This window comes from Aptenodytes patagonicus, chromosome 18 (assembly GCF_965638725.1).
Source record: "Aptenodytes patagonicus chromosome 18, bAptPat1.pri.cur, whole genome shotgun sequence".
NCBI classification, from domain to species: domain Eukaryota; kingdom Metazoa; phylum Chordata; class Aves; order Sphenisciformes; family Spheniscidae; genus Aptenodytes; species Aptenodytes patagonicus.
In genome coordinates, this window is record NC_134966.1 from 12109246 (window position 1) to 12135866 (window position 26621).

The following is a 26621-nucleotide window of genomic DNA, read 5'->3' on the forward strand; positions in this document are numbered from 1 at the left end:
TGACATTTTGCTTCTCACTACAACTTCTTGTAACCACATGGACTTAGAGAATAAACAGAAATGTAGTTTATTTTGTGAGCACATCAGATGTGAAAACTACTATAGTTAAGCATGTACTTCAGCTAGTTGATTAAACAAACCTTTTAGGACAAGACAGTATAAAAGTAAATTTTACCGTAACTTGTCACTGTTCGTATATTTTGGGGAAGAACACTCATCTAATACAACTAAATGCTTGTTCAGTGAGGTAATCTGCTGTCATCAGTGTGCTACCAAGACCAGAGTCATACAGTTTGATAGGTGCTGATTTATTGTTGGCATGGTGGGAACGTGCCATGTGGTGTGCATCTTCAGAGAGAGATTGGTGCTGGAAACTCGGTGAAATAAATGGATAAAATCCTGCTAGAGGGACTTAAGCAGTCTTGGGGGCTCGACTCTAACAGCCCTTTGCTTCTCGCATGTAAGACAGCAGCACAGCTGGCCCAGATGCGGTTATGGACTTGAATGTGGTCCAAAAAATGCTCTTGGGGGTAAAAAATCCTGCAACTATTCATTCTTCTTATCCTCCTACCAGTGTCCATCCAAAGACTGTATTTGCGCCATGACGTAAAGGCTCTTCAGACAGCCTGCTCACAACTGCTGACTCTCTATACACTTGGCATGGCATGGAGTTTAATTAAGGAAAAAGATTTTATGTGGGTGTCTAGCATAAATGCCCCATAAGTCACCACGAGCAGTGTCAAGTCCCAGTGTTGGCCTTACTAGTATTGGAGCAAATAGCCACTAGGTCTGCTGAAGGGAAGATCCACTTTGGTGGAGACACTGGAGCCCAACATGGTTGTATCGCTGATTTATTGTTAAAATTCCATGGGATAGGAGGGAGAGAAAGGGCATAAGGCACCCTGATAAGTACTTGATTAAAAGTATTTGGAAAATTGTGAACTTAAATTGAATGGTTTTGTGTCTGTCCTCAAATTGTCATTACCTCTAGTGGAAGAATTCAAGAGACTTTTAATAATTCCCGAAGCAGCAGCAGCAGCAACGTATCATTGAAAAGCTGGTATTTTTTATAAAGGATGGTTTTGCTTGTAATGCTTCTAATGAGATACTGAAAACTGGAATGGTACAGTATAGCTGTATGTACCTGGGTCTGCTGGTGGCGTTTGAAAAAGGATTTGGAGACTCCTCTGTGGGAACAGAGGGAAGGAAGCCTGAGCTCCCAGTAATTCATTATGCTGAACAATTCCAGGTACACTTCATGTATTGGGCCTAAAGAGGAAATCTCAGTTTAAGGCTTTGCTGAGTTGAGGACTTTGGCCCTGCCATGGTGTGTTGGACTTGCCAAGTCCATCAATAACAGTCAGTCGCTCAAGTTGCACACCGCTACTCGTTTGCTGCTGTAGTGTACAGCTTCTCTGTCAGGCTGCTCTGAGTCATTTCTGAGGCTGAGCTCTGCTGGAGATGGGATTCCAGATTTATGCAGAGAGAAATATTTAGCGTTGTGCTAAGATATGTTTTTGTTGTAGGCAATATGGTCCCCTTATGGTACAGTAGTCTTGGTACTCCTTATATCTCAAGAAGCTGACTTAATTGCGCACTAAACATAATTCTCTGGTAGGAGTAGCAGTACTATAGTAACATGAAAGATTTGGCATGTGAAGCATTTTTAAATTTACTTCCTACGTAGGTAAGCCTTAACTTTGTGAACAGGAGCTGTGAGATCTTGCAAATTCCAAGGAGGACTGGACAGTTACCAATTTTGTGTTCAGCAGATAAACAGCTACTTGACTTTTAAACTTTTTAGAATTTGGAAAATGAAAAATCAAATTTGTATGTCTTTGAAGGAGCTGTATTTTATCTTCACTAATTTCTTGTAACAAGAATGTTTTTCCATTTGGCTTAAAAGTAAGGAAGCGATGTTTGTTTGGTTATGAGTCACTTCTGATATTTCTCCAGATAGATTGTGTAGATAAGCTGCAGAGAGATTTAATGTACAAATTGCCTTCAGAGACACGCGTGTCCACTGGAATCCACTTAGGGCACACTGAGGGGTTTGGGATGTGATGCCACATAGCACCACTTAACTTTGACATTGATAATCATACAGTGATTTTTATTAAATCTTATCAATATAGTAGTAACTGTCTTCATCCCTCACTTCCTCTAGGTATCTGTCAGCAAGATAACTTGGAGGGGATAAAAATAAGTTGTTAATTCCCAGAATATAGCTACAAGCAATGACTTTAGCAGTTCTGGCACGATGATCAATTTAAACACTAACAGTGATTCCTATATGTATGTATTTTTTAACCAGTCATACTGCATGGTGGTCATTTTAAATGGAGATCTGGCTGTCCTGCGGTAATTGCTCTAATCAAAATGTCAGGAGCAAACCCCTATGTAGCATCACAAACTGTTGTTAGTGAGATATTTGGAGCGCCTGTGGTCACGACCCCCGCAGACCTGACTGTTCCAGTCAGAACGTGTGTGCCATCTCTTTCCATTTTCATTCCCTGTATTTACCACTCCAAAACCCTGTGTTGTTTCCTTTTCGTTCCTCCTGTTGTGCGCATGACCACTTAACTAGACCTGGAAAGAAAAGTTAATGGGAATTGAAAAATCCCTTTCAACCTTACTGGCGTTATTGATGTTTGTATTGAAATCTCAGAGACCTTGTTTAACCCTTGATTGCCTTCTGCACCTTCCCTAATGCATCCATTAGTGTTTTTCTTGGAACAATCTTGCGTGCCAGGCTCTCCAGTTTTGTTTTAACGGATTGAGAGCAGTTTGCTATCAATCTCTAATTGGAGATTAGAGTCTCTAATTGGAGTCTGTAATTTTTTCCCCACTGATTTGCCTGTTACTGTTATGACAGTAATGAAGTGACAGCGATACAACTTCACCTTTTGCCTTCAAAAACTTCCAAGGGGCCACGAGCACCGGGCTGTCAGGGCCCCGTTGGGGCTCTGTTCACAAGCCTGTTGGGCAACTCTTCAACCTCAGGTCTGTAGGGTTATGAGGAATAGCTTAACTACTATATTGCTACTGATAATAGCGGTGAAACCACAGAGGTGTGAAAGTGTGCCTGTTCCCCAACCCGCTGTTTTGTGCAGCTGTTAAAGGCGTACTTCCTCTTCTCACTCAGCCTGCAGCAAAGCACAGTATATGTCACTAGCACAGCAAATACCTCAAGCTACGTTACATGAAGCATTACAGACAGAAAACAAGCCTGGAATTTTCTGAGATGTCTTTGGGAGCCATGTACTCAGTTCATTGTGTTCTTCGGTGTAATTTGGGTACTTTCGTATATTCTGTATTGCCATTTATAAGCCTCTCTGGATATCTGATAAATACCTCTGGAAGAGCTTCCTGAAAAATATTTTAGTCTGGTGGTACATAAGGAGATTTGGCCAGAATATATCCTACTGCTTCTTGTGATGGCTCAGAACTCATTGCAGAGGGTCTCTTACCTCTGCATGGCTGTGTCGTGCAAGGTGACCCCCTGCAGCTGAGGCGTGTTTTCACTAATTTCAGAGTAACCAATTTGTCTTGCAAATAAGCAAGGAAGAAACATAATAACTTTATTTAAAAGATAGGTTTATGATTTAAACCAAGGATAGTTTAGCTTGGTGTCCCCTGCATTGCTTAACACTTGGACGCGTGTTAATGGTAATGAAGTTTCGGTAAGACGCTCCCGGCTGCAGCCTGCTCCTGCGGTGCCCGGGGTGGGCGGCTCGGGGATGCCTCTGCACTGGGCCATGTCCTGCAGCTGGAAATCCAGCCCAAATGCAGCATTTCAAAACCCTGCCCTAATCAAACCTGCTTGTCTGTCACCACATCATTAATAATCCATCAATCTTGATTCCTAACTGCAGGATAATAGAGTGGAGGATCAAGTATTGACTCTTTTTAATTCTGTTGGGAGCTTGCTGTGTGTGTCAGCAACAAGACAGCATTCTTCAGATGGCTTTCACAGCGCATGGTAATGAGCAAAAGACTAGTAATCATCAAATAACCCCCTATTAAAGCCATAGTGAGAAGCGTCAACTTCAGCTGGCCTCAATATGAAAAGCTTGCCGATTTGATGCAGCTTGTAGCAAAATGGTTTTAAAAGATCTAAACAGAGTGGATAATATCCACAATTATCCAGTGGTGTTTCATTAGAAGGAGATATCGCTGTGCGGTGTGGGGCTGCCTCTGACAGGCGGTGAGAGTGACGAGCAGCGACAAGCAGCACTTGAGTAACACTCTGGACTAACAAGCAGATGGGCCCGGCGTGGCCAGTGGCCATGGGTGGGTCTGCTGGGCTTGGGTCCTGGTGTGGGAAAGCAAGAGAGAAGGTGCTTAGCTCATCGTGTGTACCTTTAATAGACATGACTTAAGCCACATTTTGTAAGTTCAAAAGTGCCTGTGTTGCTGCGGCTGTTTTCCTGAGGCTCATCGTTCAGTGTTCATTTAGACCTGGTTGGGAACTTGCAGTGTAAATGGTTTTGCACACACAAAGATGCAGTTTCCTTCCTGAGACATAAGTATAATATAAACATATCTTTGTAAGGAGTCTCTGCATGCCCTGGAAGGAATTCTTCCCCACCCAGAGCCTTCCACCATGCTCTCCTTGCCTGTTTATCCTGGACATCTGTCATATTTTTGGAGATGCAAATACTGGATTCATAAAACAGAATTGAAAGAGGAAAAAGACCAGATTGATTCGGAAAAGTTTCAGTAGTTTGGTTCCCAAATCTGCCTGGGATACTCTTTTCTAAATAGCAGATTTCCAGCAGGAGGGGATGTTTTGTTTTGAGGTCGTTTGGGCCTTTTTTTTTTTAAAGGCTGAAGTACATTGCTCATGCTTACAAGATTCTTTGTATTCTAGGTACCTAAATGTCCAAAAAAAATCAATTTATTCTTTGTAGCAGTCTATTAAAAATCTACCAGTTGCAGAGCGCAAATGAACTGAATATGGTTGTTAACCGAGGAAGATTGAAACCATGACATGTTACCAAAGACAGAACAGCTTCTACTTTTTAAAGAGATGATTGTGTTGGTGAGAGGTTTTCACAGTCATCTTTGAGCCAGTTGGTTTCTAACTGATTGCCCTATGGTCCAAGCATCTTATTTCTTGATTTTGTTTGTTTGTTTGTTTGTTTTTAAAAAGGTACTGGTTTCTGTGTACCTGTAGAATTGCTTGTGTACACCCAACATCCCACATCTGAAATGTTTTGGGCAGAAAGAATCACAGTGGCAGGAAAACAGAGAGACTTTTCCAGGGTCGGTGCTGCCCAGTAGCTGTGTGTCATGGTCACGGGTAGCTCCGGCGGGAGGCAGGGACGGGGGCTGGCGTCTCAGGGGTGCACTATAAAGCAGTGTTGGAGCAGGGGCCTGGCTGTGCTGAGCGGGCACGACTGGCACTGGCGCCTCTCTAATGGGGATGGGTGCTGCATAGCAGGAGGAGCTCCGCGCTGCTGCTGCAACTCCGTTCGCTCACGCTTGTGCGCGAGGATGGCGGGGCATTGGGAAGTGTGCGGCAGTGGGCCTGGCGCCAGCCCTGTGATGGTATGCAAACCTGTCGTGATCTTGGAGCAACTTTGGCTGTGGACAGTCTCAAAGAGCAACATCATCACTTGCTCACTGTCAAACAACAAAAGTTGCTCTTGCAAATCAGCAGGACTGAGGGCTATTAAATCCTTTGTGTTTCTGAAATATTGTCTGTTTTTTTTCTCTCCAGATGGCAGCTCTTCAGAGTCCTTTCTATGGAGACAAAATGAACCTGTTTTCTCTTTGCCAAAAAATAGAGCAATGTGACTACCCACCTCTTCCAGCTGAACATTATTCTGAAAAGGTAAATTGGGAGCATTTTTGCAGGGGAATGTGGTGGGGGGGTGCAGTGAAGTTCCTCCCTGCACAGGAGAAAGGGAACTTGGGAGGAGAAGCCTCCCCACATCCAAGGCAGAACAGGAGATGGCCAGAGTGTCCTGGGTACCTTTAGGGCTGGCTAAGGAAACTATCATTTTGATGTCTGAATATTGACTAAATTAAGACAGAAAAGACTATTTCTTAATGTGGGGAATATTTTGAAACTGAAAGTCTGCGATGCTGGCAAAAAAACAACGAACCGTGGGAAAGCCCTCTCCTTCGCTTCCTTTCCCTTAAAATAACATACCATAAAACAGCGCTTAAATTTTTGTTTATGAAGTCTTCAGTGTGTAACAAGGGGGGAAAGATTCTTTTTAAGAAATAGAGGGGGGAGGAAAGCTATTCAGTTTAATGCAATAAGCATCTATATAGCAGCTGTATGGGGGCTTTTTAAAGTCTGGTTTTTGTGCATGTGAAAGTGAGGGATGGAGAGTGGTAGCTGAACCGGAGTATATTTAAAAAAAAAAAAAGTCACTGTGCATGCTTGCTCGGCGATATTTCACTTCAGCTGCAAACACGCGTGTTGTTTTTGTTCAGGGCCTTTTGAGATGGGTTTTTTAATTTTTCTTTCTCTTACCTAGACAAACCAGCTGTTTTTCCTTACCTCCTCATTCAGTTACAGTTGCCTTCTATTTGAAAGGAAATGGCTAATGTAATTCTAAATGTTCACCATATCCTTTGGGGTTTTCTTTTGTTTTGTTCTACCTCAAAGTTCTGAGGAGCAAGAGGCAGGATGCAGGGGAAATACCATATGTGGCCGGCAGCAGACAGTGTGGTCTCCACCCTGAGAGGGACCCTGCACCACACATTTTACGTTTTACTTAGTTTTTTACTTGCTAGGTAACTCGTGCAAAAAGATTATTTGAGAACTGTTCTGGAAAAGTGGATGTTTAAAATTTGTGTTTTTTTCCCCAAGCTGCCGTAGCAGTGAGTCCCGGCTCTGTGCATTCACGTTTGCCATGCTGTTGTAGCATGCATTTCAGGATATGCCTGCTGGCAGCAAGAATTAGTGTAAGCTGACAGATGTGTTTCCTGTCTTTACAATTACTGTCTGTTTGCTTCCCTCTGGCAGTGCTAAAGAGTGTGTGTAGTGTAGTGATACAATCCAGGGTGAGAAGGATGGTTTAAAGCTCAAAGGCGCCAGGTCCCAGAGAACTAGACTCCAGATGGTGTTCATACACTATTAACAGAATGCCTGACAAAGTCTGGGGAGGGCTGTGCCTTTGGCTGTAGCTCATCTCGCTGCATTAGCTGCTGCTTCTGACTGAAACCGTAAAGAGCTTCAATTTTGTGAATATTGGAACATGACTCCACCATGAACGATATTTGGTTTAGTACATACTTTTAAAGATTGGCTTTTCAGATGCTTTTGGAGGGGACAGCCAAAGGGGAAGGTGTGTTGGTGTCTCCCAGTAGCCAAGCTAGATAAACCAGGCAGGCAGGATCGTTTCTTCTGAAAGGCTGGGAAATGTAGAGGCAGCTGCCTGCAGCAGCAAGTTGCACCAGAAAGAATTTGTTCTTCCCGTGGCTGGTGGGTGGTTATCTTGGTCTGGACGTACACGTTTTCCTTGAAGAGCGAATGTCTCTGTTTTAGATTGAAAGGGCAGAGTCTTCACAACCACTCTAATATGGTCACTGCCGCGGGTTTGTGAGTGATGTGGGAAAGCAATAAAGCCTTTACATCCTCCCGCCCGAGGGCAGGTGAGAGGATTAGGCTGTGCCACGCTACCAAAGTTTTCAGTGATGTTCCAGAGTCATCGGCATGTCTTTCCTTCACTTCGGTAGCATGGTCTCGAAGCAAAGCTTCAGCTGCAGGCTGACTGCTGATCACATGAATGTTTTAGTTGCAGCATTGTTTTAGATGAACAAGGCAGAGCATTTATTGAAGAATGCCTGCTTTAATGGTGTTCCCTTTCACTGATGTTCCTCTTCTCTGTAGCCTTTTGTGGCTAACCAGTCCAAATCCTCCCGTGATCAACTGGCGTGCTGCTTGTAGCGGGAGGAGGAGGAGCTGGGACTCCAGCCAGGATTAGTTTTCTATATCAGGAACAAATTTGCTAGTAATTGGAGATACTGGTTGGTGGTGCTTATCAAGGCTTGGTCCGCCAGTTCCTTGTAGATGATGGTGAAATGCCTGTGCTGTCCCGGTCATCGATAGAGGACAAAACTTCCCAGGCTGTGTTTAAGTGCTGTATTTCCATGGGAGCACAGCTACTGGTTGGACAAATTGTACTGATAGCACAGGCTCTGGTCAGAGCTTTTGAAGCATTTTAATTTGTTTGTGGGTGTTTTGTGGTGGTCTGTCTGATCAGGGCTGAGATATGTGTTAAATCTGTGGGGTCTCAGCTGTTACAAAGGCAGCAACCTCCTGCCCTCAGATGAATTAAGTCACCATAGTGGTTACCAGAGAATGGGCCAGGGCCAGGCAGTGGAGTTGAGTTTACTCTGGAGATAGCCTGGCTAGGGGGTTTGTATTGCTCTCAGTGTGTACACACAAAATGACAGGCAAGGTGGTTAGCAGTAACTGCATTACACCGTGTCCTTACCACTTGTGCTGCCTGTGTGCCCCTACCTCCATCCTGCCTGCGCGTTTGCTGCTCGGCTGCGTGCCGCCCTGCAGGAATCCCCTGCTGAAACGTGCATCAGGCCCAGCAACAACTTGAAGCACAGGGCCTTGCTCCATCCAGAGCTGAAAACCTCACTGGGTACATTCAGTAATGCAGCTGAAGCCGTGTGCTTGATAGCTGTATGGTCGTGCTTTTAATTACCATTAAAATAATTGGCACTGTGGCTACCAAGGGGATGTGAGAAGATCAGAGGCTCAAGGCTGTTTCTCCCGGTGCCTCGGGGGTACGAGCAGCTTTCAGTGTCTGTATAATTAAAAGCTACAATCTTTCATGTGCACAATAAAGAGGTTTGGGAGGTGGGGAGACTTCAGCCCTTCTGCATTTTATTTATTAAACATAATCAATGACCAGTCCGTCTTCTTCACAAAGGTTTTTAGGAAACACTGGTGTTTGACAGCCATGCTCTAGTATCTTAAGATAGATACACAAGTGCTGTTCAGACTTCTTATATTAAAAACCTTGAACTGGCTTGTTATTCGGGATTGGTGTGGGAAGGGAAGTACAGTTGTTGTGCAGGAGAGCTCTGTTCAGGACACGTTTTTAAACCCCTCCCTCTGCTTCCCCCTTTTCTCAGAGGCCACTTTCACTGGCGAGTCCATCCCCGCCTGTCAGCTCAGTCAGATTTCTGGTAGTGATCTCATTTTTCCTTCCTTCATCCCCATCCTGCTCATGCCACTGGTGCCTCCCTCTGCCCAGCGCTGCTTCCCCAGCCCGCACCCTTGGCGCACTCTGCTGGGTCCTCCTGCACTGGGCTCGCTTCCCCGATCCTCCGACCTGCCGCCCTGTCTCATGCTTCACACTTCTGTTGACTGCGAGCTGCTGGTCATCTGAGGATACTGGTCATCTCTGCTCTGGTTCTCTGGAGTGAATAAAAAATCCCCCAGGAAAAAAGATTTTTTTTTTTTTTTTAAAAGAGCTTTGAAACTCCTGGTGTCAGGAGTAACAGATCAGAGGTGGTGGTTGCATTCTCTGTAGAGCCACACTAAACCGCTGAGCAGGGAACCCCTAGGTGTATATATATGCTACTAGTGTGTTGTAAATGATGATGTAAAATCCACTGGGTTGTGTGGAAGATTGAAGTCTTGGTGGAAAAGGCTCTTCCTGGCCCTTTTGTAGGGTGGGGGGGGACACAGGATGGGACGGATGGACGTGTGCCTGTAATCTGCCCAGGAACGTCTGCGTAAGAGAGCTTCCTGGCTCCTGTCCTGAACTCCAGTGGTCAGGCAAACATTCCCACAGCCTTTTCCAGTAAGAAATCGGCTGATCCATTCACATTTGCATGCCTGTTTTCCTGTCTTTCAGCTGCGGGAGCTGGTCAGCATGTGCATATACCCAGATCCAGATCAAAGACCTGACATTAGTTACGTGCACCAAATAGCAAAACAAATGCATGTTTGGACCTCCAGCACATGAACCATCTGCAAACACTCTCAAGAAGCCAGCACAGCTTAGTCTTACTTGAATTTTTTTTCTCAGATGAAACCGACTGGTGCCTAGTCACACAAGTGAGAAGGTTGAGCACTCGTAGCAAGATGCTCCATTATTTCTGCAGGTTATTTGACAAGGACTCTTACAAGGTGGTCATGCTTTAAAGTGAAGATTGTGAGGTATTGCAAGTGATTTTTTTTCTTTTTTTTTTTAAGGCCAATAACATGTTACAGATGTAGATCATTTAAGGGTCCTTTCTTAAAACTGTTGTGTGTAATCTAGGATAGATGATATTAACGAGGGTGTCTGAACATTTGACACCCCCCCCTCTATCTTAACTGTAATGTGAAATATTGAAATAATTCCTTCAGTGAAATCACTTTATACTAATGTAAGAATTACAGTAGATTTTGTGTAATTTGTATAACTGCTACTTTGCCTCTTCTGCAAATGGTTAATAGCAAATTCAGTTTTTACTTCGTATATTTTAAAGCAGCCATTTATGTGTTTTTATTAATTCCCTCCTCTTCAGACTTAGGAACTGGGAAGGGTTGGGGGGGTGGGAAACACATTTGTTTCAAGATTTCTTCTTTTTAATTGAAAATTTAGAGCAAGTATTTTGCTGATGCATTTATCTGTTAACTTGGCTACAGCCAATGAGATGAGTTAAGCATGTACCTGGGGAAAAAAGAAAAACATGCCAAACCAACCCAAAACAAGCATTGCTTCTGCAAATAATTTCTCTTTAAATTTATTTTCCCATTTGGCATGATTCTTTTTAGACTACAGGTTCTTGTTAAAAAACAGTGTTTATCTAAGCCAACTAGATTTTGGTGAAGATACTATTACAAGTTCAGTAGTACGTTAGGTACTATAGGTAAAACCTAAGCAAAGCAGTGTTTTAAACACGTTGAAAATTTTAAAAAAAGTAGTAAAACGCTATGTGTATCTAATTCTACATAAGGATCAGCCCCCCTCTATTTAACTGTGAAAGCTAATTTACAGAATGTGAATTTTTATAAAATCTCAACCTGATTTGAAGGAGTCATCTTCTTTAACTACATGCAAATTTTCAACCAACTAAATTCATTCATTGAATCAATGATTTGTTTCATTACTGTCGATGAAAAATATTCACTGCTTTAGGAACAAACGTGGATTCACGTTCAAGTGTTTCCATTTCATCTGCCTGTTCAGAGGAACAGGGCTGCACTTAACGTTCTCGAGGACTACAGCGGGGGAAATAAATAAGCCTTTACTGTTACAGCGCTGCTTCCGTGTGTGACGGTGGCTAATGCCAAAATGTAGATTTGTGTGTGACAGTTCAAATGCAGCCTGTGCCTGTTTTTTTTCCTTAAGAGAAGCATACAATCCTTAATTTTTTGGAAATAAGATTAGGGTTAGAGGGTTACATACATATATATATGCTTTTAGTGGATTTTTTTTTTAAACCTAATTTGCTCTACTTAAAGGAAAACTGCAGTGCCATCTTCAACTACTTCCTGTCAAATTTCAAAATATTTATATAGGGTAGCAAAGAAAAGCTATTAATTGCTGTGAATAATGTTGGTATCATTAATGCAAGGTGCCATTTTATTGAGTCTTCTCAGCAGAAAGTTGAGCCTGCTGCTCTCACAAGAGACTTGGGAAATTCAAATCGGCATGAGAATGTAGTGGAGGCACCAAATTGCTTCCAACATTCCCATACTAACTTGTTTAATTTATACCCAGCTTCTTTAGCAATTCTTAAATCTAAGACTGAAGACTGTCACTTTCACGCTGCAGATTTCCTTTAAGCCGTGGTGGCAGCTACACATTCAGAGGGATGGTTGTGCTGCGCCTCTCTTGGTGTAACACAGAAAACGATCTTTGGCTTCCAGGGAAGCTCAGCTTAAATTTGAGTATCTTGAGAAGTCTGGTCACTTTCTTGCTACATAAAATTTATTAGTGCTTATAAGTAAATGTATTTCAAAAGGTAATTTTTTGCAATTGTGCATTTTTAGATAAATAAAAAAAGGATTTACAAAATAAACACCTTTGTTTAAAAAAAAAAGTCCAGTATTGAGGAAAAAGTAAAAAAAAAAAACCCAAAACACTGAAAACAGGCCTAAATGTGTGTGTGAAACTGTTCCTTACAGCTATCAGGAAACAGATGAATGGACTACATAAACTGCATCAGTTGTCCTGATGGAAAAATATGCATGAGCGTCTTTACCCTCTCAATTGTGGCACAGCTAAAGCTGGTTTTTGTGGATGGTTGTTGCAGGATGCTAAGACTAGGGCCTGGTACCATTAACCTTTTGAAGCTGCCTGTGGATGATACACCTTCCCTTTTGACTAAAGGAGAAAACACTGCTCCAGGTAGATTTTCAGCTAGCTTTTCTTTTTTAAAATAAGGATTATGTGGTACTGTATGAAACAGTCTGAAATCAGTTTATCTCAAATAGTACAAGCTCAGGATTTTAGGACAAAAAAGGTTCAAGTGGAAGCTTGTAGAAAAATTCAAGCAAGTAACAAGACAATTAGACTTCAAATTATGCTGTTTTCAGTCATGTAATTTAGAAATGAAAATGTGTGTACCAGTGTGGAGGTTGGATCTACTCTCTATCCTGTCTCTATCTACAAAAACCAGGGAAGAATAAATATTAACATGTCATCCTAACAGTTATTTCCCTGCAGTAACATAAGTAGAAGCAGTCTGCTGTAGGTCAGGGTCAGCAGTTCAGAACCACCAGTGCTCACTATTTTCATACCATTTCTGATCTGGTATGTATCCATCAAGAAAAGAACATTATGTATGTTAAACGAAAACCTGTCAAATTCAGCTTACACAGAATCATTTTACCCTTGCTATTTTGTTCCTAGAGTGAAGTAACAAAACAGCTGTTGTACTTGGTTTTTCTGCCCCACTGACAGTACGATGCTTTCACCCACTCCAGGAGCCTGGCTCTCTTTCACAGAGAGAACACAGATCTTTTAGGGTGAAGTCCAAGTTACATTCACAGCCCACAACACAGAGCAGGTAAGATGCTGCAGTTCTGTTCTGCATGAGCCTCACATTCTCAACAGTGTAAGAAGGGAAAAGCAGCAGAAGAAATCAGCACCACATAAAAACAGGAGTTGGGAGAATGGTGAGAACCCTCTTTATTCTGTATCAGCTGTGTATTTCTCTCGATGCTGCAAGGCTTCTAAACATAACGAGTGCTGGTCTCCAGTGACCCAGAATGATGAACACATGATGGTTCAGGACGTGTCCATAGTTTGTACAGTTTCATCCACCACCTCAATTTCCAGGAGTGCTACATTTTCTGCGAGAACAGCAGTAGTTCCTTTTTCACACTTGTACCTACCAACCCTGTTAAAGAAATAGGTGAAAATTAAGCTGGAAGCTAGTACTACATAGGAAACTCTCATTTAAAATTTTAGAGCTAATCAGCTTTCTCTGGAAGTTTCCTGTAAAAAAGTCCAACATAAGTAAAGGGACTCTGCAAAATCTAAATGGATTGCAATAACTGATAAAGTTTCAGATAAACTAGCATTTGTAGGAAACAGTCTTTAAAAAAATAAACTATCAAGTAACTGGAAAGGCTCTTTTATAGAAATAAGTAGGATCTCATTACAGCATAGGACATTCTTGCTGTGAACCCTCACTCAAAGAACAAGCAATTTATTTATTTTTTTTGCAACTCTAGAATAATTTTACCAGTGTATTAGCTTTGTGTTAGCTAACATTTAACAAAGCCTGTAGTCAAGCCATGCTTCTGAAATCTTAACTGCATCTGACTAAAGGAGCCATCACCCTTTTCACCCCTCTACACAGTGGAATCCAAAATCTCACTTAAAAAATGGGTAATAAAACCTCTCTCCTAGCTGACCACCTATAGACGTTTCTGCTCAGAATGAAGTGTCATGCTTAGGAAGTCATACAGTAAGAAATCCAAAAGACCTTCAACTGGAGCAGTGCAATTCTTTGTGGCTTTGGCCATAGCATCTGCCTTAGAAAGAAGGGAAAAAGCAATCTCTAAACTCTACCACTTTGGCAGTGGACTGAAAAGTTGTACAACTTGTTACACATATATAACATAAAAGTACATACTGCAAAATCCTTTAGCTGCCTTGGGGGCTGTGATTTCACTGTGTCATGCTGTGTCAGTAGTTCACTGAGCAACTGTCTGAGTGTTTAAGGTAAAATTTGCCAGCTCCTCTAACACTCAAATTTTGCTCACTTTAGCATTTCATCACCTCTGTATCCTCAACATTATCAGTATTACAAGACCACATGATACATGCTTAAATATAACCTTGTTCCCAAGAGGTCCATAGTTGAATGTTGTGACACAAAATTTAAGAGATTCATAATTACTGTCTTAAGGAAACAAGCAACAGAATAATGTCACCTTTGTGTAGGGTTTACAATACAGCCTCACATGCTGTGCAGACTTCCTGTGTGCTTTAAGGAAGTGAGCACTGAGAACTGTAAAATGGGGGGGAGCTGTACAAAAAAATCTGTCTTTTTGATGTGGCTTGCCAAATGGAAGAGCTAGGAAAAAAAAAATATAGTTTCTACATAGTAGAAATGGTTAAGAGAAGACCATTCGATTAGGAAAGCATGAATGCTTACAAGCATTTTTTTAGTTATTTATACATGAAATGGGACTCAAGTTTAGTCCAACTAAAAAAGCTAAATACAGCAGTCGCAAGATTTTCTATTAACTGTAAACTGTCCTTTCAACACATCACAGTATATTTCTGGATGATGTTGAGGAAACCTCAGTGATCAAAACAATGTCTGTGTTGTCTTAAAAATCTTGCATAGGGCATGTTTTCTAGCCACTGGCTAGAAGGGGCCTCTAGAAATAGAATAAATGACAACATAGTCACAGGCCAGAGCTGTGGAGTTTTCTCTTGGTTTTTGGTTTTGCCCCTGCAGTAAGTTCGCATATAGTGGCTCATGACAGGCTGTGCTGCCCCATACTGCTTTTTCAAATCCCCACGCTAAGATCAGCAGAACTGCAGCGGGTACAGTGATGCCGCTTTCTTACAGCGCACACATTTCGGTAAGAACACAGCAGAACAAGACTGTGTTGGTACCTGATAGCAAAAGAAACCCAAGTATCTATCTGCTCAGTCACAAATGCAAAACTTCATTACTTTCTCAAACTGCCTGAAACTCAAGAGCAGCCTCTTGGCCTGGTAAAGTGGTGGCAGGTAAGAAATTCATTGGTTTCCTTCACAGATCTGTACATAGCACTAGCAGCCTCTATCCAACTGCAGGTACAGCCACTAGTTTTGTTTTCTTGTTTAGCTGGAATTCAACATACAGATCTGGAGATTACTCTGACAAAATTTAGTATTGTGGGAAGAGCGTGGATAACATACAGCTTCAGGAATACGAACCTGTCCCCCTTCCTGTTGGCCACATCATATGGACGGAGAAAATCCAACTTGTTCTTGCTTATAACACAGACATCTATGTTACTGCCGGAGCCCAGATCATTGTATATGCCAGCTGCAATGGCATCTCTCACAAGCTGTTTGGCTTCCTCTTCCTGGAAGAGTGAAAAAAGCTGTCATTGCACAAGTGTTGGCATTTCACAGAAATGTTTGTCCATGTGATGGTGGAAGGTGTGAACTCTCAGAACTATAAACGAGATACCAGCGCCTTTTTACTCACCGAAGTACTGCAGAGCATTAACAACAGTCTGCTGAACAGCGGGACTATCTACAGGGACCACCTTTTATCCTGTTCATGACCCACCACTCCCCAGGACGGATCAGACTTAGTAAAGACAGTCAAGGAAGCAAAATTAAGATTTCTGTCTTAATGAATGGATAAAATAAATTTTACAATTTTTATCTTCCAGGCTTTTGTGCACGTGTACATTACAAGTTCCCTGTAGAGCCCTCTGTGTAACAGTTGCATACAAATTAAAGATTCACACTAGTTTAGTTACAAGACTTCCCTAGGTAGGGACTATTTCATCATCCTCTGTAGTACCAAAATCATTTCTATGATTTTGTAACATAACTTGGTTTGCAAAATTTATTCGGCTCATCTTAATAGTGACTGTGTTGCAAAGCAGCCTAGCTCTGTACTGAATTGTAGCTGGCTACTATTTTTAATTCCAGTCCTGAACACAAGAGCGGAGAATTTAAAGAAACCTGCTGAACATACCAGTCAAACTAGGTACCTCTGTCAAAATACGGCAATTTGTAGTTAAGTTCTTGCCATTTAAGTGAAAAAATGGAAAATTTGTTATACTTTTCTGCTGTACACTTCAGAAATTCCATAGGTAACCAATACAAAAAATGTATTTAATGTAGTTCATTTAATGAATACTGTATTTATATATTTCAAACACATGTATTTCTAAATTACTTTGTACAACTAGTAAAATCATATTTGCAACAAAACTAGAATAGAAAACTAGAACAGGAAATAAAGCTCACCATTTTTATTGCTGCTGAAACCAGGCACTAACCCTGCAAAAGTTTTAATATTTGCTTTCCTACAGGTTTTGTATCTCTGCTTTCTTTTAAAAGGGCAAACACACAGCTGCTGAAATACACATGCTGCACATAACTGTTAGAAACTTACTATTTAGAAGCTGTCCAAATAGCCTGAAACAGAGTGCAATACAGTCTGCATTACACACACACAAGTAACATTCAGGTGAGTGTCTCTTACAAGGAAACACTTCAAATTCATCAAACTCTCCATTAAAATATTACAACAGATCTGTAATCATCTTAACCCCCCACCCCCCCACCCCCGAATTCGTGAATGGTATTGATGTGAAGGCGTCAGAAATACAAGTTTCCATATGCCTGACAGCCTTTACTAGAAAAGAGGAGGTTATTACAGCTGCGCTGGCTCCCTCTACAGATCCCAGGCAGGGCTTATTTTTATTTCAAAGGCAGCTTATTGAGTCACAGATTAGATCCAGTGCTATTAGAAATAATCTGATACGGCCAGTAAATCCTTAATTTTGCGCTGTAACTGAAGGTGGTGAGCATGAAGAAATGTTGCAAAAATAGCTTTCTTGATGTATCATTTTAAATGTAAAAACCAGGTACCTACCTGTGCCTGTCCTTATGACAAAAGATACACTACCGCTTGACAAAGCCCTACAATCCAGTGTGGGGGACGAGTCCCCTGTCCTGCACCTCTTCCCCTGGCACTGTATTACTTGCCAAGAGACAAAACCAGCGAGGATGTCCCCTGCACCCTCGGCTCCACTGCAGCCTGTACAGAGTAGGTGCTAGTGCTCCAGTCATCTGGCAAAAGTGTCAGAATGCACGGAAAACAGATTGCGTCCATGTATATGTGTACACATACACACACACACTTTAATGTTTTCAGCAGCCTCTTAAGTACATACCAGAGCACATACAACCCCTTAATTTTTCTCAAAAGTATATAAGGAACTTGAAAACTGACTAGAGCATGCCTGTTCCAGTAAAGAAAGAATGAGACTGAAACACATCTGTGAACACAGAAATTTGGACTGTTTTTATCCTCACATCATTTATGGCAGTTGCTGCTCAGCTACCCCAGCATGATCATAAATGAATGCTACGTTTACCGTGATCACTCATCATTGCTTTGCTGATAATTTCACACCTTTGAGTAATCATCTGCCACTAGACATAATGAACGGAAGAGCAAATATTCAATGCTGATTTGATAAATGCAGCTTCTTAAAGTTTGCTTCATTTTGAAGGGCTCAGTGTCTCTGCTTCATTTTGAAGGGCTCAGTGTCTCTGCCAGTATCCTGCCACATGAAAATAACGATGCTAAGGTCCACAGCCTGCTCCTACAACATCTCTGATTCAGACAGCAGCTGCACAAGCCCCAGTGTACAAGTGCAGCTGAAGAGGAGCCTAAAATTAGCTCAGCTACAATCACGTCTGCCCCCAGTGCATACTCTGCATTCTCCGATGGCCCTCTATAAAAGAACTTGTTAATAACAGTATTCCTGTTCTAACAGCTTAATTAAGGTATTGACCAGGAGGGGGGCATTTTTTCAGTAAACTACACAAATAGTGTAAGTTCTTACTTCACTCCTAGTTTTATTAGCATTACTCTTAAAAAAAAAAAAAAACAGAAACACAACAAACCGAAAAAACCACACCCAAAAACCCACCTTGAATTACACTTTCTACCAAGCTGACTAGAACAAAACAGCCATGCTGTAAAAATAATTCCTTCAGTGTTTTTGGTAGTAAAACTCTAATAAGCAAGTATTTTCTCATTCAACTGATAGAGGACTACTCTCACTGATTCATTGTATGCTAAGGGTATTTTAGTACTATAGTGAAAGTAAACATACTAAAATGAAAAAGTATGTGTAAATATGTTTTAAAAATTAAACAGTAGCAAAACCAGAGTAATTTTAAGCTATTATGTATGTGAGCTGTTAGTGTAAGAAAAAGACCACAGCTTCGGAAGACTAAAGCAGATTGGTGGGCGTTTGTTCCAATCTCCCTTTTAATATTTTTTTAGGCAACAGTGTAAAGCTCGCAGAGTCACCTCACTCCTTTAATTGAAATTTTAATTTTTTTACTTTTTAAGAAGTACTCTATCAACCTACTGTTATCAAAATAGTTCTAAAAATATCCAGTACAGTCAGTAGAGCTCAGTTGTAACTGCACTAAGGCATCCACTACACTGAGAAAGTCTAAAATGTAATCTCAGCTCTTTCATCCGATAGTGTAGCCTAGTTCATGAACTTGGAATAATTTTAATTTTAGTAAACCCTGCTTCAGTGCTGTTTACTCCTCCTCCTCTTTTCATAATTTAGAAAGATGACCAGAATAGCCACAAGGAAAAAAAAAACCCACCCCACAACATTCCTCGATAGAGATCCTGCACACGAAGTTTAGCAAGGACTGCTATTTTACAATCAGAAAATAGGGGGTTATCATGAAAAGTGCTGACACAGTCTTAAATACAGGGGCATGAATGAGTCACTGTAATAATTAATCTTAAAAAACCCTAAAAGTTCAGAGTATATAAAAGGAGCACTTCCTACTTTATGGTTGCAAAGACCAAGCTAACTGGGAATATCATTCTCTTGGGTCCACACTGCTTCTTAAATGAGATTACAGCAAGAGTGATGTACTGTAATACAAGTCAGTTGTGACAAGCAGCACTTTATAGAGCTATCTGTTTGTCTCCATCACCACATCACACAATGTGTCCCAGGACTCCAATGTGCAACTCCATTTACCACTACATGACAAATGGGCAGCACTTGTAAAAGGCGCAAAGAGGTCCAGATCAGCCGTGTAATGGTCACCACAGATGTACCGTAGTGCTTGAGGGGGGAAAAAACAGACCCCCAAGTTCATTAAAGTGACCAGTAATGGATCTTTCAAAATGTGTCTTAGGAATAGTACAGTAAAGGCTAAAATAAATAACTCAGCATGGAAGGCTAATCTGAAATGGTGTTTGATAAATTATTTATAACACAGACAATTGTCTGCATTTAATATTGGAGCTACTGGTAGCATCTTTAAAAGATGATTTATGTGTTGTAATGCCATTAAGCTTTATATGGGCCCACTGCTAGCTATAAAGTCTGCTGAGATTTAGAGAATGAGTTTTAAACTGTCACTGCAACATCATAGTAGATAGAGACTGTATTAAATCTTCACTTTAAACCTGTTATCTAGAGAGTTGCATTTTGTAGACACTCAAGAACTGATAGATTACCTCTCTACAGCTGCTATGGTGTAAGTCCCAAACAGCACCAATAAGGAACTTTTACACATTATTCTTGTATATGACTTGAATCAAGTTTCTCTTCTCACTTAAAGCAATTTCCAGATTTCAAATGCTACTGAAGAAGAGACTTTCCTACAGAAGATGGGGATATTTCTACATCATATCAATACTGTCTTTACCAATAGCTTTTAAACAAGTTTATCATTATGCCTCCAGCAGTAAAGGGAGCAGCTGGAACAGCTTTGTGAGTATTATTTCCTCAACATTTTTTAACTTGCTTGCAAAATTACACAGGAGAGGTCTTTTCCAGATTTAAAAACTGTAGAAAGGATGTTTGGTTTTTTTTTTTTTTAATTCTTACCAAAAGTGAAATGAGTACCTTCTGCAGGTCACCGGTACCGTTAGATATATGCTATTTAGTGCTGTTCTCCAATAATAATTCTTACCAAGAATTTGAAATATAGTACTCATTGAATATTAGTATAGGATGAATATGGTACTATGTAACAATTTTTGTAAAAATAAAAAAATTTCAAATATTTATCACAACTGTCTTTTATGACAGAATGAAATTTGTTCAAGTTATATAATGTAAAAATTCAATCCTAAATGAGAATCCACAAGACTCATGTGGGAAAAGAAGGGGAGGGGAAAAAAAATCAGAAGCTTCAGGAAGGACAATGGTAATAAAAAAATAAATCTATAAAGGAGTGTTGGGAATTTGGGGCTAGGAAAGTGATAGCTCTTGAAGGACATAAGCACCTACAGAAGCATAATTAGACTCTGGAAGAGTAATCAGCAGACTACAACATGTGAGAGGATGTGTAAGTCTGCCTGTTGGGAGAAGTTGTGGTAGAGATCAATATGTAACTGGAAGCAATGCTAAATCTGCTGGCTAAGTCCAAAGAGACAACAAAACTGAGAAGCAAAGTATTTTGTGTTTTTCTTGTAAGAGGAGGTTGAAGGACTCCATTAGTGAGAATGAATTTGTTTTGGCTACCTTTTGAAGCTGGAAAGGGGCTGGCACATGTAATTTAAACCACTCAGGTTTAATAAGTCTTCACCAAAAAAAGTATACATTTCAAGTAGTACCTCATAAGTAGATGAATGACATAGCTTGTTCCTTTTTTTTTTTTAATAGACATGCTACAATCAAAATACTTTGCTTTTCTTTCACCTTCAATCAGGTGAATGAAATTTAAAAGTAGCCAGTCTTTCTAGCTCTCCCCCCACCCTTCTTCCTCCACCATCTTTTGTCTGTGCTCTAAAAAGTCACAAAAGAAGTTAGATACAGAAAGCTGAGATCCAACAGTCCAAACAACGCAAACCAGGCTATTAAAATAGAGATATGTGATGAATATGTAGATCAGGATTCCAAATCACAGAAAACCGGATTAAACTGACATGCCAGATGACCACAGCACAAAGAAACATTTACAAGAGAGAAGCTGCAAGTAGAAAGAATTAAAGCAATGATCACACCAAAGGCAAAGGGGTTATGAAAATCAGAATCTGTAAGATTAGCAGCATCTGGGAGACACGGAGCAGTAAAACACAAAGATGGGTCCTGGGAACAACCACCAGTTTGTGCATAAAGAAGAATGGGTAGAAGTTATCAGAATGTTCCCAGCACATGATGGAAAAGTGAAGATATCTAAAGATACCTAGGACTAAAACCATGCCCTGTAATAGGTACAAAGATGGCATCACCTCCATTCTCCTGAATTTCAACCAGACACTATTTTGGAATCGTGTACACTCTAAAGGAAAAAACCCCTTAAATCTAAAGAAAAATATGCCTTCAAATATCATATACAGGTTTATTTAGTTTTAAAATAAACAGAAATTTAGTAGTTTCTAAAGCAAAAGTGAGGCAGGGAGTGAAATAACTTATTACTTTGTGTGTTAAACAGCTAAGTTATTTTAAATCAAGGTAACATGTATCATATTATTTTCCAGTTCTGTTTCCACAGCCTTATTTAACAAGAAACTGAAACGCTCCAAATTCTGAAACATTACTTTCTTGCCTTCCTGCAAGTGAATGACTCAATATTTGCACAACAAACAGTGTCAAGGACTCAAAGACTATTAAATATGATTAGAATTTTCTCTCCAGAATACATCCTGTTCAAACGCTGTGGAACACGCCTTCTGTTTGGAATGGTAACTTTAATACATTTGTCTAAATTCTGACTTCTCTGAAGCTTTCAAAGCTGGACTTTTATTTAAAATAAAGAAGAAAAAAAAAGCAGCAGCACAGACCCGTTTCAGTTACATACTTTCCTGTATTTTCTTGTCCCACTGTAGTACTAGTCTGTTCATCACTTGGCACTTTCTCAAATGCAAAGTCTACAGAGCCTGTCTGTGCCACCATCACCAATGCAGTACATTAGAAGACAAAAACCCAACTTACTTAAATCCCTGGATTATGAACACATCAGGGTTAACGTGCTGCCTACGTTACATAAAAAATACAGAAAAATTAGTTTTGTTAGGAAGTAGCAATCTTCTGCACAGATATGACGTGGGCAGGAAATTACGCAAAAAGAAATCAGAGCATAGCACTGACCTAGCAGTCTTGGTAGAACTCGGCAATTTGAGTTTTTACACAAATGCACCTACATCCATTCATTAATAGATCATAGATCAGGTAATTCTGTACTGCATTTGATGTCAGTTTTGTTGTGAATAATATGTTAGTAAATGTTTATTTTTCTAACTGTTTCCTACTAAGAACTTTTCAAATAAAATGCACCTTAGTCCCTAATTATTACTCTCAGTGATTACAGTTTTTTCATGTTCCGATGGTAGACGCCTGCAAGCCCAGACTCATCACCACCTCCCCCTTTCCGATATCATACACCACACAAGTATAATAAACCATGTTAATATTTCATACCAGTGTGAAATATGCTGGAGTATCAATTCAACATCTGCTGTCTTTAGGGTACTGGTGTCCCGCAGAGACACTTTCAATTTGTAATTGAGTTCTATACTGAATTAATCAGCAGTTTATCTTTTTTAGTAAAATAATGTCTTCCCCACTAACCTGGATTTACATTAACAATTTATGCCACATTACCTGCCAAGGCAAGAAACTTATATGCTTCGGAACTACTATTCCATAACATTAGTTCCTATATGTCGTTCCTTACATGAAGATTAGTACAATACATATTTCCAATGGTACAGAATTAAATTACAAGCTCCTCTCACAACCACGCGATTTCTTTTAATACTATTTCCATACTTTGAACTAAGAATTAATATGAAAACTCATTTAATCCGTCACTTCTATGCCTGGGTGAAGTTCATGGGTTTTTTTAGGGAACTGATTCTCAAAATAAAATGAACTCGCCTAACAGTAACAGAGCTGTAAATTCTGCCAGGCTGCAAGTTCTACTCCGACAATGCGATATCCTCAGTTTTCTGTACAGCTGCATTACTGTACAGTAACATACTGAACCTTAGCCACCAGGAAGTAGCCAGAAATGTAAACCATGCAAAAGATGACAAAGTTACTATATATTATTACTGCATCAAAAAATGAATATCCAGCAGTAACACGTCTGGCTTCAAACAAAGCAAAACTCTGTTCGTAAGACTTACTTTACCTCTGAAAAAAGGATGGAAGGGAATGAAGGTCAACATTTTATTTGGAAAAAGAAGCCTTGGGCCCTCTGGTAATTTTTCCTTCCTAATACACCAAAATGCTCCATAAAGCTTATTGGCTGGGAGGGAGCCCAGGCAGACTCCCACCCTCCGCCTCATTCCCATTCACTCTTCCCTGCTCAGACAGAAATTGCACTCTGCCTCCACAGCCCTCGCCGCAGGAGCAGCGCTCAGGCTTCATGCCATGTGAAATATTTTCCAGTATGTTTTGCCTGTGTTCTGCAGTTATGGGAGATACACAAACTGAAACAATTTAAACTGGAACACCTGCTCCTGAGAAATGCATCAAAAATAACTACCTGTCCTACATCCACCCTGTGCAGTGAAGTGATCTCTTAACATGGAGCCCTGCTTCCGACTAGCTTGTCTACATTATTACATACAAAATTTAAGTGTTACTTTCATAAAGGTGAAGAAATTTTTGCTCTTTGTCAAGCAGCAAGGCCCAATTTAAACTAAGGTAAAATTTGTTTCCCTCGATATAGTCTGTAAACAGAAAACCAAAGGGTGCTACTGGGTATCACTGGTAACTGACTGATACTGTTGGCAGTTTCCCCACCTGATTTCTGCACAGAAATTGTGCTTTGATATATTCAAAAAGCACACCTCAAAACACTTAATCCTAGCCATTCCAGAGCACATCTAGCTAGCACGTTTTAAGTCAGCCTCATATTTCCTGTTCTAATGTTAGTTCCGCAAAGGAAATGAATCCAAGGCACAATTCTGTGAAAGAAGATGAGAACAGTACTAACCATCCAATGTGTCAAGCAGAAACCAGGTTACCATAGAATAATTGTAATCTAATCAAAAATAAGAGACAGCATGATAAGCCTTTATTTTCTGGATGACTGCACTAACACCTGATATTTACCCATAGAAATTCAAGTCTCTGAAGGAGACAATAATACAGGTATGTAAGGAAAACATGAAATCTGTATCGCCATGAGTTCTGTCAGAAAAGGCAGTGAAGATATGCCACTAACAGTCTCAGTTACTGTCACTGGGTAATGAAATAAACAGACACACAGAGCACATAAATACTAAGTACTTATTTTTGTTCACAGAATCAGATTTCCGCCCTCCCCCCCCCCCCCCCCCCCCCCCATTTACTTAATCTCTGTGTTTGACACCAACAGGGGTTCAAGTATCTCAGGCAGGCTCTCCAGCTTAACTCTGATAGTCTGGCTTGATCTCTATTGTCTGCTGTCTGAGTTCAGCCGACAAACCTCCCAGCAAGTGGTCACCTTCCTATGGAGTCATTAAACCTCTGAATGTCAGCTGGTGGGATTAGCCTGCAGACTTCCACACCTGAGCCCTATGGCAGGGACACAGGCATTTTGATCACCATCACTAATGAATACAGAATTCATATGCAGCTTGTCATTGCTCTTGAGCCTTGAATCACACAGATGCAGGCTAAATACGACTGATGAGACAACTATTGTTGAAGATTAGAGTTTTGACAGTTTCCAAAAATAGCTCAGTATTATTGTCAGTAGTTAATAAACAAAAATAATACCACCATATTGAGGGACAGTAGGAAATACGAGCACAGAAACATTTGAATGATCTGTATGTTGGCTGTTTAAAAATGGAAGAAAGTGACATGTTTTTGTAGTATTTTGTACTATGCCTGATGTATTTTTTACTATGAGGTACACAGTGAAAGTTGAATTTAGACTACTTTCTACTTTGATACAGCAAAGATCTTCAGCGGACATCGAGCATCTGTAGGAAGGCATTCTTTATGCCTCAGCTTCTTCACTCTGGGGATATTGGGCTGCTCAAAAGTACCTCAAAAATCAGTGGCAAAGCCAGAAACAAAATTGTGGACCAGAAAAGCCTGAGTCTACACATTTTGCAACTTCCAGTCCTCTTCCCTCCTATTATTTCTTTGTGAACACACCTACTCTGATAGCTGCAACTATTAACTGAAAAAGGTTACTACCTCCAACTCCTCCTGCCTGCCCATCATTTCCCCTTTTACAGAAGATTACCCAAATCTGCCAGCTGAATTGCTCATAAGATTGCTCCCTAACCCATGTTTGTCAAAACCAAACCAGTTAGCAAAAGAAATGACTGCAGAATGATCACAAAAGCAAACCTGGCCAACAGGTAAAGGTAGGAGAGCAAGATGCAGTTTTTTGGACAGCATAGCTGCTGCAGGAGGGTAAGTGCCTACACCCCAAGAGGAATATAGTCAGAACAGCTCCCTCTTATTTTTAATCTGTTCCTACCCCTCCAGAGTCATTTTGTTTTCATTCAGTACCACTTGATTTCCTGCCACACTAAAAAAAAGGGTGTAATAAATGACTGTAAATATAATCTCACATTTTTGGGGTGATCTATTTTAGAAACAGTTATTAAATATCTGCCAGACTGCCTCCTTCCATTTTTTCCCCACCTATTCTGTGCCCCTGAACTCATTACACAAAGATTTACTTCCCTTTCCCCACAATAGTTCTGCTTTCTGTGGCTTCTACTGATTCTCTTCCTTTTGGATCCTCTTTTTATTAAACCTGGCTGTTTTGATGAAATACAGAAAAGAAATGAAGTTACAAGCAGCCTGTTTCCTTGCTTAAACATGAAGCTCTTGTCAGAAGGCTACAACATAGCCTCGCTGTACATCAAGTAATTCTTCTACAGACAAAAAGCTTCTACTTTTCAAACAACGGAAGTCAAATAACAGAATAAAATATGTAATACTCCCCAATCTCCCTAGGAATTCAACAACCACAGTAGATAAACCCAGAATTCCAGAATTGAATACTGTAGACATTTTTTTCCCAGATCATGACTGTTTCCATATCCACTGACTCAGAGTATTTCCCTACTATTGTTTAACACCAGAAGGCATGAATGCATTTGCAAAATCTGTTGTAAGTTTAAAAAACATGTGGTTACTCTATTGAAACTCTATTGAAAGAAAAATTGGCTGCAATGAAAGATCTAAGCTCAAAACACTCTATTAGTGTGCTGTTCTTCCACTTATGTTTTTTAAAGTAGATCTATAGCTGCCCACATGACAGATTAATATTGTTCCACAGTAGTTAGGTGCTTGGCATTACATTTTTGAAGCATCTACAGGCCTTCAGGGCTGAAAGCGTTCACATCTTCAGCAATCTATAATGGTTCCTCTAGAGGCCAGCACTTGCTTCATAATGAAACATGCCTCCATAAATCAGACTGCAGAAGTGGCACTCGTGTACGTCACCATCTATCTTCACAGTTTCTCTGAAGGATGTTGGGTA

At 40.5% G+C, this 26621-nt stretch overlaps 2 protein-coding genes across 8 annotated transcripts in view; one reads left to right on the forward strand and one right to left on the reverse strand.

The window, feature by feature from the left end:
- The window catches only part of NEK6 (NIMA related kinase 6), a 69803-nt gene extending 57803 nt beyond the window's left edge, over positions 1-12000 (forward strand). For 6 of the 7 annotated variants that reach the window (XM_076355239.1, XM_076355240.1, XM_076355241.1 and 3 more), the window contains 2 exons: positions 5726-5839; positions 9843-12000. In XM_076355239.1, coding sequence (XP_076211354.1) covers positions 5726-5839; positions 9843-9953 — 225 coding nt within the window. In that variant the 3' untranslated portion in view covers positions 9954-12000. The remainder of the gene's footprint in view (positions 1-5725; positions 5840-9842) is intronic. The other variant, XM_076355243.1, reaches the window with a different exon arrangement.
- Positions 12001-13088: 1088 nt separating this feature from the next.
- The window catches only part of PSMB7 (proteasome 20S subunit beta 7), a 28006-nt gene continuing 14473 nt past the window's right edge, over positions 13089-26621 (reverse strand). The window contains exons 7-8 of the mRNA XM_076355245.1: positions 15366-15517; positions 13089-13323 (exon numbers count right to left, since the gene is read on the reverse strand). Coding sequence (XP_076211360.1) covers positions 13212-13323; positions 15366-15517 — 264 coding nt within the window. The 3' untranslated portion in view covers positions 13089-13211. The remainder of the gene's footprint in view (positions 13324-15365; positions 15518-26621) is intronic.